The sequence below is a fragment of the Neopsephotus bourkii genome, unplaced genomic scaffold, assembly GCF_033783945.1.
Source record: "Neopsephotus bourkii isolate Nb327-2 ecotype Australia unplaced genomic scaffold, CSIRO-AGI_Nbou_v1 NB_1574, whole genome shotgun sequence".
Classification (NCBI taxonomy): Eukaryota; Metazoa; Chordata; class Aves; order Psittaciformes; family Psittacidae; genus Neopsephotus; species Neopsephotus bourkii.
This window is the reverse complement of record NW_026902050.1, coordinates 4,370,990-4,388,461: the sequence shown is the minus strand read 5'-3', so window position 1 is coordinate 4,388,461 and position 17,472 is coordinate 4,370,990. Positions and strand designations below refer to the sequence as shown.

At 38.7% G+C, this 17,472-nt stretch overlaps 1 protein-coding gene across 4 annotated transcripts in view; it reads right to left on the bottom strand.

Annotated features, from left to right (window-relative positions):
- Nucleotides 1-1,627: 1,627 nt before the first annotated feature.
- The window catches only part of LEKR1 (leucine, glutamate and lysine rich 1), a 58,569-nt gene continuing 42,724 nt past the window's right edge, over nucleotides 1,628-17,472 (bottom strand). For 2 of the 4 annotated variants that reach the window (XM_061371620.1, XM_061371618.1), the window contains 7 exons: nucleotides 15,732-15,813; nucleotides 13,769-13,846; nucleotides 13,312-13,515; nucleotides 11,469-11,562; nucleotides 5,471-5,623; nucleotides 4,515-4,814; nucleotides 1,629-2,545 (listed from right to left, as the gene is read on the bottom strand). In XM_061371620.1, coding sequence (XP_061227604.1) covers nucleotides 2,138-2,545; nucleotides 4,515-4,814; nucleotides 5,471-5,623; nucleotides 11,469-11,562; nucleotides 13,312-13,515; nucleotides 13,769-13,846; nucleotides 15,732-15,813 — 1,319 coding nt within the window. In that variant the 3' untranslated portion in view covers nucleotides 1,629-2,137. Of the gene's footprint in view, nucleotides 2,546-4,514; nucleotides 4,815-5,470; nucleotides 5,624-11,468; nucleotides 11,563-13,311; nucleotides 13,516-13,768; nucleotides 13,847-15,731; nucleotides 15,814-17,472 lie in introns of all 4 variants that reach the window. The other 2 variants (XM_061371621.1, XM_061371622.1) reach the window with 2 other exon arrangements.

The window sequence follows — 17,472 nt, the reverse complement described above, 5'->3', positions numbered from 1 at the left end:
TGTTTTAGTAAACTGGGAAAGCCTCCACTGAGGATAGCCACAGAGGATACAGCCTATCGGCACATGCTCCAGTTAAAAGATACAGATGGCCCGTTCTGCAACAGAGAAGGCAAGCAGGCCTCAGTCACAGCAACCACCAAGATCCTGCTGAATGAGGAAAGCCAGCTGTCAGACTCTGACCTTCACCAACCTGAGTCTACACTCTCCTGGGGACTGTATTTGTGTTTGATTCTAACATGCCCCAATCAGCTGGTTCTTGTTACCAGTTTCTTCTGAGGTCTGTTCAAGTCCATTCAATCTGCCAGGTCCCTGCAGAGTACCCCTGTGCAGCAGAAGCTACCAGAACTTTTGTAATACTAATTTTTTGTTGCTTTGGAATTTGTGAATAGAGGATGATGTCAGTGGATGCTGCCTCTGAAATCAGGTAAGGCTGACTGATTATTTCAGTGGGAACAGAAGCTAAGATAGAGCATGTTTTTAAATCAAGCTCCAGAGGGTAAATCTAAAATTGTTGTTTCTTCCAGTGATTTTACTAAATAAAATGTATTCCCTGTCATGCCATTGGATTTACCAAAGCTTTTCTAATTCTCTAATTTTCTCCAGCACTGAAGATGTGGCCTACTGCTGTCATTTTGTCACATATAGGACTATCTCATCACTCAGAAATAACAATAAGGTCAAGGTTCATGATGCGATTCTAAACATATCTGGGTTACAGGTGCCCTATGAAGAAGCAACTCCACAACTCCAAGGGAAGAGCAAGCCCAGTCCCCACACCTAAACAGGAGCAGGCAATTTCAGTTCTCCAACTGCTCATATGCACAATCTGAGAGTCTCCAAAAAGCTGCCCTCTAACTTACCTTCCACAAAGTTTCTGTCCAAGTCAGAGCTGATGGTCTCAGAAGATGAATGGTGGTCTTTCAATAGAGCAGGGCCACCAGCATCTCTGTGCCTAGGGCTCCCACCTCTGTGCCACTGCCATGTGCTGAGGAGCTCAGCCCCAGCTCCTTCCTCCTGCCTGAGCTGGGTCTAATGTGGTAGGTCTACCTCTGACCAAGAGACTTGCCAGGCTGATCTGGGCCTGCTTCATCACCTCTCCTTGTCCAATCACTGCTGGGCTGTTGCCAAAACTGGTTACTGTCACCAAACTGGCTTTGTTTGGGCTTATCTGACCAAAACACTTGAGTAACACAGTAAGTGAAATCTCAGACTGACTGAGTCGCCCATCACTGCTTCACTCAGTCCACTCTATGCTCCACACTGTCAAACTGCTCCAGCAGCAGAGCTGCCTTGTTCAAAAAGCAGCTACTTCTGCAGCCTCTGCATGCTAACAAAGATGACCAAGCCTTGTCTGGGCTCCAAAACAAACCATGGTTCCATGTACCAAGGAGTAAAATAGAGATACTGATCCTCCTGCCTAATAATTTTACAGAGAACTTCAGCGTGTCTACTTTGAAGCTAGAAGTTATGCTTAAGATAAAGACACTTTTCTGACTAAAGAGGCGAATGTCTTTTGGATGAAACGTGTTAAGTCTTCCATTCTTTGTTAACTAGCACAGCTTGAAGACTTGCCCATATGTCTCTGCCAATGATTAGTTTACTCAGCATGTGGATGTACCAGATTTTCAGACTGAATGATACATATTCCACAACGAGCAAGTTTCACTGACTTAAGCAGAATTATTTGCAAATATAACACTATTCAATTAAATAATTGCAAAAGTCTGATTCTAACCAAACAAATCACATTTTTTTACACCAGAAACAAGCAGTTAAGTTAAACAGGAGAACACACAAAATAGGAAAATTCTAACAAAGTGGTTTGGGAAAACAGGAATTTAAATTGGCCATTAATTTAACTACACCTATTGAAGATGTGTTGCTTTCAGAGAGACAGTATCTGTTCTTTCTTATTTTCATCATCTTGAAGTGTAGATAGCATTTAATTACTTTGATATGTGATGGACAAAGAAACATTACAGCAATAAAAATATATAAAAAAATAACTTAATTTTAACTTGTAGAAATGCATGAATTGCATCGGCTAAGAGTTGACCCTGGGGTCCATGAGTAAATGGCCATTTGATGCACTGGAATGGTTTCCCATGCCCTATGCATGCATATGTAGCTGTCAGAGCTAGCTCAGTTGTCGTCTTATAACTGCAGAGATCCTCCTCCTGGGCTCGCTGAGTGAAGCTGCCCTCCCTCTTGGAGGATGTGATGGGGTTAGAGCTGGCAAGCACACACTGCCACTGCTGTTACGCTTACCGGAGGTGGGTGCCTTCACAGCTCTTGAAATACCAAACTGTCCAGAGAGATTGATTTCCTTCCCAGTGCTGAGGCTAGAGCGGCTTTTCTGTCCATAATCAGTGAGCAGGGCAGCAGAGGAGGTTAGGCTGCCCTGAGCCAGGGAACACAGTGATAATGGGAAATTTCCACTGAGTTTTTTTAGTTCCAGTACTTGTTCCCTGGCTTGAGTCAAAGCTGCAGTCAGCTCATAGCGTTCCTCACACTCTCTGCGCACCGTTTCCTGGAGAAGAGTGTTCTGCAAACAGAAACAAACACTGGCTTTACAAAATGCCATTAGTCAAAAGCTGGGCCTATTCATCTCCTTGGGCTTAAGACAGGGGTGGCTGGAGGGTAATGATGCACACAAATCTTTCAACGCTTCTCCATATTTTGGTTTTTCTGAAAGTCACTCAAAGGACATACATCAGCATTTACACACCCTTCATTCCCTCAGGAGACAGTGGAAAATATGAGGCAAGTTATCAGAAGTTACTTCTGATATCCTGCCCGTCCTCCAGCAAGGGGGAAACTGGGAATTCTGCTCTTGGAAAGAAAAAAGCAACAGACAGAGGTCAAGTGTTACTGCGCCACTTTGTTATGATAAGGTGTCCAAGAAGTTATCCTCCTCTGTAGTTTAAATAATTGTGCACCTATTTTTGTGATGGCATTCTTTATTGATTATTATTTCTCATATAATTGGGATGAATAATTTTTAGTCCAGTGGTTTTCACAAACTGTACACTTTGATTCCCAATACCTAAATGGTGACTGGTACTGGGCCTAAAGCAGACAATTTAAACTGTTGCAGTATTACAGAAATCCACAGATTTGTATATTGTGTGGATCTTATTTGTGATGTTGGTTTTCCTGAAAAATTAATTTTCCAGCTGCAAAAAGCAAGCAAAGCACAAGGGACAACATCACTAAATTGAGTCATAAAAGTCTACTATTGTCTACTGCTGATAGTACTAATACAAAGAGAAAATAAACTTTTTTGTTCTTCAAATCAAGCAATTGTTGCTGACACCAGAAGGTTCATGAGAATGAAAGGGAAACAACCACCAAGACAGTCTCCAGCAGAGAGTGATGATCAAGTTGTGCAGAGAACACCCTCAGTCATGCACAACCTCATTGCATGGACACAAGCTTTTCTATCTAAACCTCTTCAGTGCTAAGAGGATTAAATGGATGCATAATGAAGATAACCAGAGCCAGGGAATCTCGTGATGACTGACAACAGTGTGTTCCTTACTCTGCTGAAATTCCTGACCAATACTTGAAGAGCACGTGCCTTTCCAAGAGCCTTTTCCATAGGTACAGGACAGAATGTACCTGCATTCACTCTATATCAGTGTAATTTCACTAACAGTGTTTCTGAAACTTTTTCAAGGAATAAATAAATATCAACCCAAGCCCTAAATTAATTTTGAAGAGTTTTATTTTCATTGTTTACCTTTTTTTTTTTTCCTGCCACTTTGGACATTCCAGTCTAATCTTATCTACAGTCCCTGACTTCACTGTTTTCACATTTCTCATAGAGCAGCGCAGTTCTCTGCTTCCTTCCCATTATATTACAGACATTCAGCAAATGATTGTGATAAGAATATCCATCAATCAAACTTCTCTTCACTTTTCATTCTTTTCATGCATTCCTGTAAGAGAAAGTGTCTTTACTGGTGGGAGGTGGAATACATCCCTGTTAGCACACAGGACGCACACACATACTCCCACATTAGACAATTCAGTCTCTGTCCCAGATGCCATTCAGAACTGTATTGATTGTACGAAGGTTTTCCTTACAAATGATTTTCAAAATAAGCAGGATTATTACTGGAAGGATAGATTGCTGCTGTTTCATTCTAAGAATGAAAAATGTCCATGTCTTTTACTTTAAAAACATGAAGAACACTTTATTGTTGACTCATGTTTACGTAGCATGATGTGAGGCTAGAGATTAAGAAATAAATGTCTTGCAGGACCTGAGAAATAGATATATATATTTTAAATAAACCACTACATTTAATTCAGCAGGCACTTAAAATTTCACATATATTGTGATAAATCATATTTATGAAATTATGATGGACTTGTTTTATAAATAGTTTAACTTCAATGGTTTTTAAATCAGCACATTAACAGGGTCTGAAATACAGATACTTCGAATGATTTTAGAAATCACATGTCTAAGTAAAAACAGCAAAGCATTTCCTTGGTCATGTTCCTACCTCTTCTTGAACTTGACTCAGATTGTGAATCAGCTGTGTCCTCTCCTGGGTTAATTTTTCCAGTTCACCTGACTTGTGTTTAATTTCTTTTCTCATACTATCCAGAAATGATTCATTACTGTTCTTTTCCATCGATAACTGAAATTCAAGTTCAGTAATTAGTCTTTTAAGGCTCTCAATTTCATTTTCCTTCTCTTCATCTTTCTCTGTAAGTTTGATCTGGGCATCTTGTAGCTTCTTTTCAAGAATTTCTGTCTCCATCCGTAAGTTGTTGGTAGCACTGGATATTAAACCTGGAATCTGCGTTAGATAAACAAAAATTACATTCAGGGGATATCTTTCCATATGTAGAATTAAGTGTCAGACAAATGTTGATCTCAAGAGATAAAAAAAATAGAAATGCAAACATACATGTCCTCAGAGACAAAAACAAAAATTGCTTTGAATTTACATAATACCCTCAAAGGATATCAAAGAGCCATAAATGAGTCAAAACTCACTCAGACCAGAGAGATTAAGTAGTATGTCCAAAATCAAACACAGAAATAGAGGTGAAAGTGTGAAAACTTAATTTCTTTACTGCAAGTATTTCGTCAGGGTTTTAAAATCACAGTCAAGTATTTGTAAAGTGAACTACGCCAAACTGTTACTTTCAGCTCCATAAAACACTAACACATTTTAAATAACAACATATTTCATCAAGTTTCTTTGATTTTATTTTTTCCAGAATTTTCAAGAAATCTTTTGAAACCAAGGTAAGATTTTCAATTTCTATATATCACTTTTTTTAAAAAAAGAAAAAACCCCAAAGAAATATATGCCATATACAAAGGCTTGGAAAAAAATCTTCTATCATCTAGAAAAAGGACTAAAGAAGGCTTTATTACTTCACATGTCATTTTTCAATTGTTTATATTATCTACTGCCACAAAACTTTTCTCATGAGTGTTACACACCTTCTTCTGGAGCTCTTCATGATCTCTCTGATATTTGGCGATCAGTTCTTGCTGCTTTTGTCTCTCAATGTCTATTTCCACTCTTGCTTCTTCCTTGACTTTAAGAATTGCTTCTTTGTGTTGTGCTTCACCTTTAGCCAGATCATTTTCCATCTAGGCAAGAAGTGTTTTTTAACAATATGTAGCAACTTGTCTTGAAATACTTTTCACATTCCATACTCCTATCAATGAAGTGATGTGAAATTTGGCAGACTTAAGATTTGGGGCACTGAAGAAACAACATTAAACGATTGCAACATTGGAGCCTGGTGAGGGAAAGCTCCTACTTCTCACTGGCTCACAGCTGCATGGATGGCTCCTGCTTTGCAGAGCACCAGGGCTGAGTCACAGCCAGCAGCCCCATAAGATGTCTCACAAGCCCCATGGTGTCTCAAGTGGTACTAGATGCCTAAATTTAGGCAGCTGAACTTCACGCTAAATCACTATGAAAATACCAAATTACAAAATTGTTAGCTGGTTCTTAACATAGATGATTATTTTGCTGGATGCATTCCCTCTGGAGGTAAAACTCGGCTCATTATTTTCAAATGCAGCACGATGATACAATTCACAGTATCTAACATCTACTGTACTAAAAACTGGTCATGAAATGTCAAGACCCATTCCCAAACAGTCGGTCTTTAAACAAGCTTAATATTAAAGATGATAACTCTTCCTTATAAAATCATTTTTTATTCTTGCTTTACCATTCAGCCTCCCAGGGACCACACTCAGATGATACATACTCCACATGTACTACCTTGCACTTTAGAAGAGCAGTGCACATCTAAAAAAAATTAGCTAGCACCATGTTCCTACTTTATAACATGTCCCACTTCTAAAACCATTGTAAATACCAGAAATCCAGGGGAAGGAGCATGCTGAGGGATCCCATGGATGATGTAGTGGGACGCCTGCCTCTCCAAACATCACCAACAGCACACGCAGCTGCTTCTGCTAGCCCAGTTGCCAAGCCAGGGTTCCAGGAGCAGCAAGGCTCCACAGTGCAAGATCAGCAACAAGCAGCTCCAGCTTGTTTTAGGGTCCAGACAACACCATACTGATGGTATGTATGTGGGATAAGCTCTGGACCAAAAAGTCAAGAAATAAATGTGAAAGAGTTGCAAATTCTGGGTAAAATCCTAGAATTAAATATCCCGGTCCTTGAAGTATCTCACACATTTAATATTATAAATGCAAATTTGAAAATTCAGCCATAATTTCCTGAAAATAAAAGCCTGGATTGTGGAGTAAATACTGAAGGCTATATTTTGAAAAGTATTTTTCCTAAATCACTATGTTAATATTTAATTTCTGCATGCTGAACTCTAATGGACTTAATTGTAACACAAAAAAATATATGAAAGGCACATTAATGCACAACACTAGTCTAATTACTTAGATTTTTAAAAAGCAGAAAAGCCCAGAATAAGCTTAATTACAATTATCTAATTTCACACACTAATTATGAGCAAAAGCATAACAAATTCCCCTAACTCTTTTTTGGGAAAAGAGAAATTGGAAATATTTTCATTATTTTTTTATATAAAAATATACCCAAATTCTGGGCATGGAATAGGCACAAATCCCCCACTAAAGTTTAGCTTAAAATTAGTATATTTGTAAGATCCTAAACGTATACTATTATTGTTATTGTTATTATTATCGTAGATGCATTTTCTACATTATGAGATATGGAAGTTAGGATTCTAATTCTAGAAAACCTAATTTATTAACTCTACTTACTATTATAGAAATGGATCATATGTTGGAAGCTATTTGATTAAAAAGACTAAAAAAATGAAGGCAGTATAAAAGACCTGAGGTAATTTTGAAGATTATACAAGCATTTTTCACATTTAGCATTTGAACCTAATAAAGTTGATAAACTTTAGGAAAAAACATGGCAGCTGATCTTCAAAGAAAACATAATGCCCACTAATTGCTTTAAAATCACATGTCCATCATTCATTAATATTAAAAAACATCCGTAAAATTAATGTTGACATCAACATGAAAATCTTTTGTAAAAGAGATTTTTGTTGTTGTTCAGTTTAAGGTTTATGTGTATTTTAAATGGAAAACTGGAACACTTTATACTGATGCAATGGATGACTCAAGACAAAGATAACTGTTACTTTGTCACATTTGTAACTCTTTTCTCCGATGAGAACATTTCTAGAGCACTTGCTGTTCAAAGCATTTTAATGGCTGTAATAACAAAGTTGTAATTGCTTGCTCTTACTAGCAGCAGTCTTTATCTTGTTTTAATGTCAGGCTGAAACAATACGTTGTGGTTATGCAGAGAATGTGATCTCATTCTAAAATTATATCTTGTGACAGAAAGGTTAAGGAGTTTTAAAAGAAGTGTAACTGATCTTAATTGCTAGTAGTCGAAAAAAACTCCAGAGACTAAACAAAGCTTTCAGACGCTTATCATGTACTTAACAAAAAAGAAAAAGACAGCAATTTTAGTCACCAGTTATGTAAGGCTTAAATCAGAGAAGTCAGTTATTGTTCAACACTGTTTTCAATTTCTCCTTCGAAGTTTGGTGCTTGGGGGGGGGGTGGGGGTGATTTGTTTGTTTGTTTTTCTTGTATTCAATTTGGGTTGGCTTCTTTTGTTCTTTTTTTTTTTTTTTTTTTTGCGGTGCTAGTGTGAAAAAATTGCAGATTAAAACACAGTTTACATGCTGTTGTGGTTTAACCCCAGCCAGACAGCTTTTCACTCACTCCCCCCCTTCCTGCCCTCCCCCTGTTCCTGGAGGGATGGAGAGGAGAATCATAAAGAATGCAACTCCCACTGGTTGAGATAAGAAGTTTAGTAACTAAGGTATAACACAAATCACTACTGCTACCACCAATAATGATAAAGGAAATAACAAGGGAAGAGAATACAACACCTCACCACCAGGTGACTGATAACTTGCTCCCCCCAGCCCGACCAAGCACCGACTGATACCTCCTCCAACCCTGCAGTCCACCTGCCCTTCCGGGTAACTCCCAGTTACATCCTGGGCATGACGTGCTGTGGTATGGGATACCTCTTTGCTCAGTTTGGGTCAGGTGTCCTGTCTCTGATTCCTCCCAGCTTCCTTCCTCCCTGGCAGAGCATGAGGCTCACAAAGTCCTTGGCCAAACCAAAATATCATTGTTATCAGCTCTGTTCCCAGCTGAAAGTCAAAACACAGCACTGCACCAGCTACCAAGAAAGAGAAAAATGACTGCTACTGCTGAACCCAGGCCAGATGCTCACAGTTGTTCACAGCAAACCACTTTCCAAAGCCCACTGAAACACACTGGCAGCTGGATGCTCCAATCCCAGTTAGAATCTCCAGCTCAGAGCTTCACAGCATGACCAGACACTCCAAGAAAAAGCTACCTACCCTGCAGAGCAGATCCAGAGGTCCTGATTCCTGAGATCATTGTTCGGCAGCAGAGCTGCTCAAAGCCCAGTGTAAATGAGGAGCTGTAGCATTGCCAGATTCCGACTAGCTGTTCAACTAAGAAACCTATCCAACTAGCACAGACAGTGGGCATATACATATAGTTTTTAAATCAGCTGAAAATATTTTTCCACAGAAGACCCCAAACCCAGTACATACTAAAAGATGACTAACAGATTATGACCTAACATTGTAGAATGTAAAGGTATCAGTTAAAGATGCAACTAGCAGTGGGAAACCTGTCTAAGAAGAAAATACATGTTAACAGGAGCTCATGCTTGTGGAGCAGCACTGTGTAATGCATGCAGCACCAGCATGGCCACAGCGAGGTGCCCTGAGGGCAGGCGTGCAGCTGAGGTGCTGCCCTATGCCTGAACTGCTTTCTCAATATTGCTTCCTTCATCCATGGACCAGGACCAGACCTAATCTCTATTGCACTTGTTACACCCTAATCAAGCCAGTTTCCCCTAAATCTGGGGAGTCATCCTGGCTGTATTTTAACCCCACTTTGCATCTGTAGCCTTTACTTGATTTTTTTTCTTCACTCCATTACATAAAGGAAAAATGAGCATGTATAAAGGAGCATGCACGTATGGAAGGTGTATCATTCTCCCTCTCACCTTCCCCTTTCTCCTCACTGTGAAAGGAGCCGTTGTCCAATTACTGAAAGAGTCTAGGTGGCAAGGTGTATGAAAATGGCTTTGCAATCATTTGTGAGAGTCAATGGATAAAATAACAAAGGATTGTTCATTTCATGGAGAAGCCAAGTCGTAGGAGTGCCAAGTCTTTTCAAATTAAATACAGAGGTATTTTCCATAGTAAATTTCACAAAGTCTTTATTTTCATACTGCTCTGACTTGAAGGGAAGGCAAGTAAAAAACCTCAGCAGATTAGTTAGGAGTAGCCTATGTGGCAGAGACATGACTGCCTCAAAGGAGCCAGTGATGTTAGAGGTTATCAGAAAGAGTAGAAGCCTTTCTCACCCTGCAGGTCCATTCTAGCACTGGGACTTTCACTGTGAACTCTTTTTATCTCTTTGGCACGTGGGCCCCCAACTCAAGTGAATGAATGAACCACGTGCCGTCTTTCTGCTACCACTTCCCCCTGCCCAATTTCCCAGTCTGACCATGCTCCTCCAGGTACCCACTGCGCTCCTCAGCTTCCTCCCCATGCCCCCATCACAGCTGATGGTCAGCAGTACCTAACTTCTGCTGAGGCTCCCATGCTGTAATCAACCACACACCCACCAATCCAATACCCATCTACCTCAGAGTTGTTTGCTCAGCCTGTGGGCATGCAGAGCCTGCCAGATCAGGTAGGACAAGGTGCCTCTCAACCACTAGGCAGGGAGACTGCTTGGAAGGGCACACATACCTCAAACCCCAGGTTGCACCTCTGTGCCCCTGGGCTGACAGCAATGCTTGCTGCGGGTACTTCAGATTCCAAGCTAGATGACACTGGGGCTGTCATTTTCCTCTCTGTACATGTGGGGACTTGTGTTGACACCAGTGGGAACTACAGGTTCATAGCAAAACAGCAAACAAATTTTATGTTCGCAGTAAAGTTTGAAAGGGTAAAACTGTCATTTTACTGCTTCACTTGCCTATTGCCATGGTAGACTCATTTTAAGAGATGGCATCAACACATATCCTGCATAGAGGCTTACCTAAATACCAGGCAGGGTATCCACACACTTCTTGCCTTCCTCATCAGCTGTACCGCTAACAGCTCCACTGCCTTTTGCTATTTGACAGCTCCTGATAGCTCCATAATTGCTGTGCTACCACAGCTTGTTAAGCTCTGCTTTGGTTTGCAAATACATGCCTTCTAAGGAAAGGACATTTTTGTTCATCTGTTTATTATTTATTTTATAAATTTAAAAAAAAATAGCAATATTGCATTTCAGTTCACCTAAGATACAAGAAGGAAGGCCCCATGTTCTTTCCATCATGTCAGCAATGCCAAACTTTGTTTTTATTGGGAACCTACTTCAGTATTAAATACATGCTTTCCTACACTTCTCTTCCAGGTATGTCAAGAAACAAATCCAGGCACTGATGTGATTCCCATGCATAACTGTGGTTCAGAGTTTGTAACCCAGACTGCTCTACACACCTCCTCAGAGCTTCTGCAGGACAACAGCCCATGAGACTGGGCTTTCCCTCTTGCACCCTCTCCTGCAGAGCACACAGGGAAAGGACAGAGCTGGAAGATCAGGGGGACTGCACTGTTAACACAGACACTTCACAAATACCCTGAAATCTGGGAATTTGCAGATCAGACCTCATCAGACCTGAACACCTGCCAAGTCTGTAAACACTCATACTAAATACCTTTCACATTCAGTTCCAATCTATGTAGAGAGATCAGCCATTAAAACCTCTTGTACAAAGAATACTATTTACATGCTTGCACTTGCAGAGACAGCTATCTGGCTTACTGTACTCATTTGTGACAGCTGACTACAACTGGAAAAAAGAAAAAAGAAATTTAAACTGCACATCCAGTATTACCTTCTCCCTCCAGTTATCTTCATTCCGCATCTTCTGTCTTAATGCTACCTGCAGCTGCTCCGTTCTGTTCTGATGAGAAATCAGCATTAACTCCCTAGAAACCACAAAAACTCATATGTAAATATGTGCTCTGCACAGATTGGTGGTATGCCATTTTCTTGCAATTAAGTCCTTTGTGGCAAAGGCTTGTCTTTTCCTCTTTGTTTAGTATTCTGTGAAATAAGCCCAGGAACTCTGCCTGGAGCCCAGAGGCACAGCAGTAATCACTACTTAGCATCTGCATAATGCCATCACATGCCTTATGAATTTTACACTTTATAGAAAACACTATAGTTGATCTTTCTTACATGCACACATATTTAAAACTCAAATAGTTTTAGTATTTCTCAAGTCAAATTTTGAAGGACACTGAAAAACTGCTAAGATATTCAGAAGATGTTTTATTTAACAAACCCAGACTATTACTATCATTAATTATAAAAAAGTGATAGGTTTTGAATTAAAACCACTAAGTGTTTTCTATTGTTAGAGTTACATTTTGTTAAGCCAGGCTTGTAGAGCAAAAGCTTGTGAGAGTCTAAATTCTTGTAACTTAGATTATTAGCAATGTACTGACTGGAACAACTCATGTATCTCTGGTTTAAGTAGAAGGGAAATACTCTTAAATTAACATGTAATATCTTTTCAGGCAGGTACTGAAGTACAGGGAATGTTCAAACTCTTTAAATATGAAAGTAGCTTAATGCCTCTTGGTGTACATCACTCTCAGAAAATGCTTATCTTCTCCAAAAGCCACTTCTTCATTGTACGCAAAACACATAAAGTACTGCCATGTCTTAAGCAGGGACAGCACTTTCTCTTTTGCCAACAAAAGACAAGCTAATTTATCAGTAACTGAAAATTTAGTAGCAGGATACTTTAAAATGGTAAAAACAAGTCTGTGGTTGTCAGAAATAAAACTGGGTATACAGATTACACTCAAAGCAATTAAAAAATATGGATTTAGGCTGCTAAGTGCAGATGTCTAAAACAAAGGCACTCAACTAGACGCTGTGCCAAAACAATCCTCAGAAGCTCAGTGCTTTGTTTTCCACTTCTGAAAAGTAATTACAGGGAAAATGGCAGCTTCATTGATATCTGAGAACCTTCCAAATATTACCATACTGGTGGGAAGTCTGTACACTTATCAAATATTAGACCATATCCAATAACCTGGGATATACTAATATTTATAGCATTGTTATGGTTTGCAACTTGCTAAGAATGTAAGTTACAGTAATTTAAACTACCTGGGACTCTTGCTCTACAAGCCTTATGTAACAAATAGCAACTATAAAGACTGCAATAAAGGGGTGTTTTGATTAAGCTTAACCGCAAAGCAAAGCTTTCCCATCCTTCACCTCCCCCCCCATTTTTTTTGTTTAATTTCTTTTTTTTTCATTCAGGTTTTCTCTATATTCTAATAATTTAAAAAATCCACCTGATGAATTCCAAAATTCCATATTATTATGGATATGAGGCCAGGGCTGCCAAGGCTTTTAAAGATCAGGAGATGAGAGAGGGTAGAGGCAGGGCAGGACTGTCCTGCGCACACAAGCAAGGCACCACAAAGCTGGGAGCAGCAGGTCTCTCCCAGCCTGCCTAGTGCCAGAGCCACTCTCCTCATTCTGCCGCTTCTCCTGCAGCCTGACTGGCATGAACCACCTCAGTACTTTACAGAACCTCTGGCCTTTCAGTAACCGTGAGAGAGGTGCAGGATCTGCCAGAGGAGGAATGCTTTATTTTCAATAGATTTCCAGAAAGAGTCTGAGGAGATTACCCATGGTGACTCCAATCTGATTACCTTTCTTGTTTCAACATCACTACCTCTTCCTCTGTTTGTCTAAGAAGAGCTTTAAGGGCTTCCAGCTCACTTTCTAATCGACCAGTTCTTCTTTTTAGATCTTCTTCTTTTCTTTCTTTCTCAGCCATTTCTTCCTGTAAATGTTTGCATACTTGTTGGCAAATTAGAAAAGATTCCTCCTTTTCCTTGAGCTCTTTTGTAAGCCTACAGATAAAATAATAAACTATCAGCATTGTAGTTACTATATTCTTATTTACAGACAGAAACTAAATACAGAAGTAATTTGAACCTGGAAAATAAAATATTAGACAAAAACCTATGTTTCCTTACGAAGCTAAATCTAGGGACTTGAACACAAAAATTGAGAAAAAAGTGTATAAAAACTGCACTAAAATAATACAAGTTTTGTTCCCACTGCTCAAACACGTATGTTATGAAATATAATTTCAGCATTTACCTTGACTCAGAAATTCCATTTTCGTATTTAATTTTTTTCAGTTCATTTTGACAGACATCAAGTTCCGTTGATTTCACCCTAAAACATTAAAAAATATGCATTGTCCAAAGAAATGATAGCCTTTACTCATGCAGCAACCTGAACATCATTTACTGACGTATGATCTAACTTGCATTTTCTATTTCAGTTAAAAGGCAAACAAGAAACAAAAAGTTCTTCCGGTTTTAGCTAACATTTTTAAGGAAATTGGAAGTTACACTTCCAATATAATCTCAGCCTAACCTAGGATCACAGCAAGTTTAATGCTGCAAATAAGGAAGTGAGATATTGCTTGAAACTCTTATCACTGTTGCAAGATATAAATAAAAATGAACAAACAACAAATGAGTAAGAGGGCTGGAAACTCTGCACATTCCTTGTCATTATGTCATAATTTCACCAATTAATAACCATGGTTAAGCTTCATATTTACATTTAAACAGATATATAATATGTTATTTTATTAAACTGTACCCATATTACATTCAAATTTTAATATTACATTTGGAAACCCTTTACTGTTTATTTAACTGTGTTCATGAAATCTTTTTCTCATACCCAATATTTGTATTATCATTAAAATACTTTGTTGCTAAGCATCCAAAATATTTGCAACTTCATTACAGTCAGACCCTCTGAACATAGGGACCAAAATCAGAAAGTACACATCATGAACGAATGAATCCTTGTTTAAATTTCAGGAAGACACACAAAAAGACCGATGACAGCTGGTCTCAAAATTGGCAGTAGTAGCTCATTACTCTTGAGTTTAATGTTTGAAACAATAATTTTTATTATCAGTAGTGAATTACAAGGTGTTACAAAGTGAATTATAAAGTCCTGCTGTTTCTGAATTATTTTCCATGCTACATGCAAGCAACAAGGATTTGAAATACAGGAATGCATGCAGTCCTGGGTCCGCAACTTTTAGAGGTGACAACATGGTTCCCACTGAGCACTACTGAGTCTGGATGTGACCCTGGAGGTCATGTGGCCTGATTTTGGGTCCCTAATGCAGTTCCCAGCTGAAAGGAATGCAGCAACTTCATTGCTTGGCCATTGAAACAGTAACCCAGAACAGTGTGCAACAGCACAATAACAACACAAGAAGAGGTGCATCTTTTTTCCTATTTCTTCAAGTTTTGACAGAGGACTTATTTTTGCTCTTCCCTTAATTTGTGGGCAGAAGAAGCAGCATCTAAAATCAGTATGGACTGTTGCAGTCACTACCGTGGGCACTGCTCCTTTCAGGTGGGCTGAAGACAGAGTAAGTTGAGTTTTTGCACTCTGTGTACTTGAGTGATCTCTCCTCAGTTATCACACTTCAGTTAGCTCTGACAAGTATTTGATGACTATTTTTGCTCTATTAATTTAGGCTTTACACACTCTACTTGAAACTATAGGCACAATATAGTAAAATTACAAATGACAATAGCACACTGGTGAATGGGAAAATGTCCCAGCAAGTTTACCCTGAAGGTGGGAGGGTACGAATAAAAAAAAGAAATCATAGTAACTGACTAAATACTAAAATTTCTGATTAGTTTCATTGCACACTTCCCTCCATCCCAAAATTCTAACGTGAAACATTACTTTCCACATATATTTTTAGGCCTGAAGTTATATGTATTTCACAAAACGTATCCTACACTTTTGTGTTAAATGAAGTGTTGGATTAAGCTTACTTAACTTTCCTCTTCGCTGTATCGTTAAACAGAGCTGGAGGAAGAAAGCCCTGCTTCCAGAGACAGATGTGCTCAGTCAGGTGGTTAGAAATATAGACCATTTAATATGAAAATAAACTATCTTCTCTGTTGGTTATAACCTTCTTAAATCATCATGACGAGCAGTGGTCTCTGAAAAAAAGTTGTCTGTTACAGTTTTACGTGCAGTGGCAAAACAATGAAGCAAATGGAAATCTTACATTAACAGCTTTTTGTAGTGGTCCATCTCGGCTGTTACTTTCTGCAGCTTCAATCCAATTGTCTCTACCTGATTTGTTAAATCTGAAAGCAAAAACATGGGTTTCATGCCTTTATTCATATTAAAATAATTCACTTTTATACATAGTGTGCTCTATTTGCATCTCAGATGTGTAGCTCCTCACTCCCACCCGAAAAAAGAAAGATAGTACATCATAGAACTGCCTCTCAACAATGCAAAATGGCCATCTGTGAGAAGTATGGCTTTATGATTTGTAACATCTGGATTGATTTCTCACTGCTTACAAATCATATAAGCTAGTTGTTTATTTTCTTAACAGTAACAAATCACTTATCACAAAGGCTGGAATGCTATTGTGCCACTTCAGAACAGTCTTCCAATCTCTATACGTACACTTGCTTGATAGCAAGAAGCTGGTTTTGTTTGTTTGGGGGTTTCTATCCTACCAGGAAACATAAAACTCAACTAAAAGTAAATATGAAATGTTTTAAATCACAGGGTTTGTATACATAATGGTGAGAGTAAAAAGCATGCAGGAAAGTGAACCTGAAAATAACCTCTTAATGCTACTTCATAGAGAACACTGACACTGAATTAATGGTTCTATATATTTTGTCTTGTACTCTTTTAGCTGAGTGTTATCTTTCAGCGCACACCGCCCATCAGTTTCAGTCAACCATTGCCTTTTTTTTCTGGAATATATCCCAGTTTTTTTTTCATCTGTACAATTAGTTTATCATTCCCCTCCCCCTCCCCGCCGCAATAAAACTTCCAAAGAAGATACTGAGCAAAGATAAAAGCACTATTACATTTATCACTCCTTCTGCACAGTCTCAGGGTTGTAAATGAAGGAGTGACAAATTTACAATAAAACACTGTAACAAATCTAGAAGTGGAAGAAAAAAATACTTTCCCTCAATATGTGATAGCAAATAAATGAGCTGATTTCCCCTCTGAAGGTAAACAGCTAAAAAGAGTCCAACCTCTCCATCTTTAAAGCTCTCTGATATGTGCTGTAAAAAGCCAAACCTAATTGTGATTCCTGTTCTTAGAATTATCATTTCCGACATCAGAATTCACTGAATTTTTGTAACTTTTCCTATGTGTCTATTTCGGTCATTTCCAGCAACTGCCAAAATGATGGGTAATCCCAGAATGGGATTTCCTGACATATCACACCTTACCTTGCTAAACCCTACTACATGAAAGATCCCTGTATTTTCAATAAAAGGAAAGCTGTTCATTTTCTCACACTACAACAGCAATAGCAAAAAAACCCAGGAGAGAACTGTATACGGTAAAGTACACACCACCTGCCAGATCCATTCCCAAAATACCAGCATTTATAAAGAGCTTTTCTAAGATAAATTTAAAATTTCCATGGGCTTGACTAAACCCTTGCAAAAGTTGGTGGAAATTAATTATAGAAGCACCATCAATACACACAAATAAAATCTATTTTTGTATAATATACCATTGCCACTGCCACATTTCAGCCATAAAAACATTAATGCAGTCCTGTATGATTTTTGCAATTGTTAACAGACATTGCTGTATCACTAATCTTTTAACATGAAAACAGCCTCTACTCAGATTCACACCAGAGTCTACATAACTAAATGAGCACATAGAAAAGTGTAAGTAGATATTAAAGGAAAAAAACATTTTAATAAATGAGAATGGATGCACACAGAGCACTCGCTCATTACAAGCCCTGATCA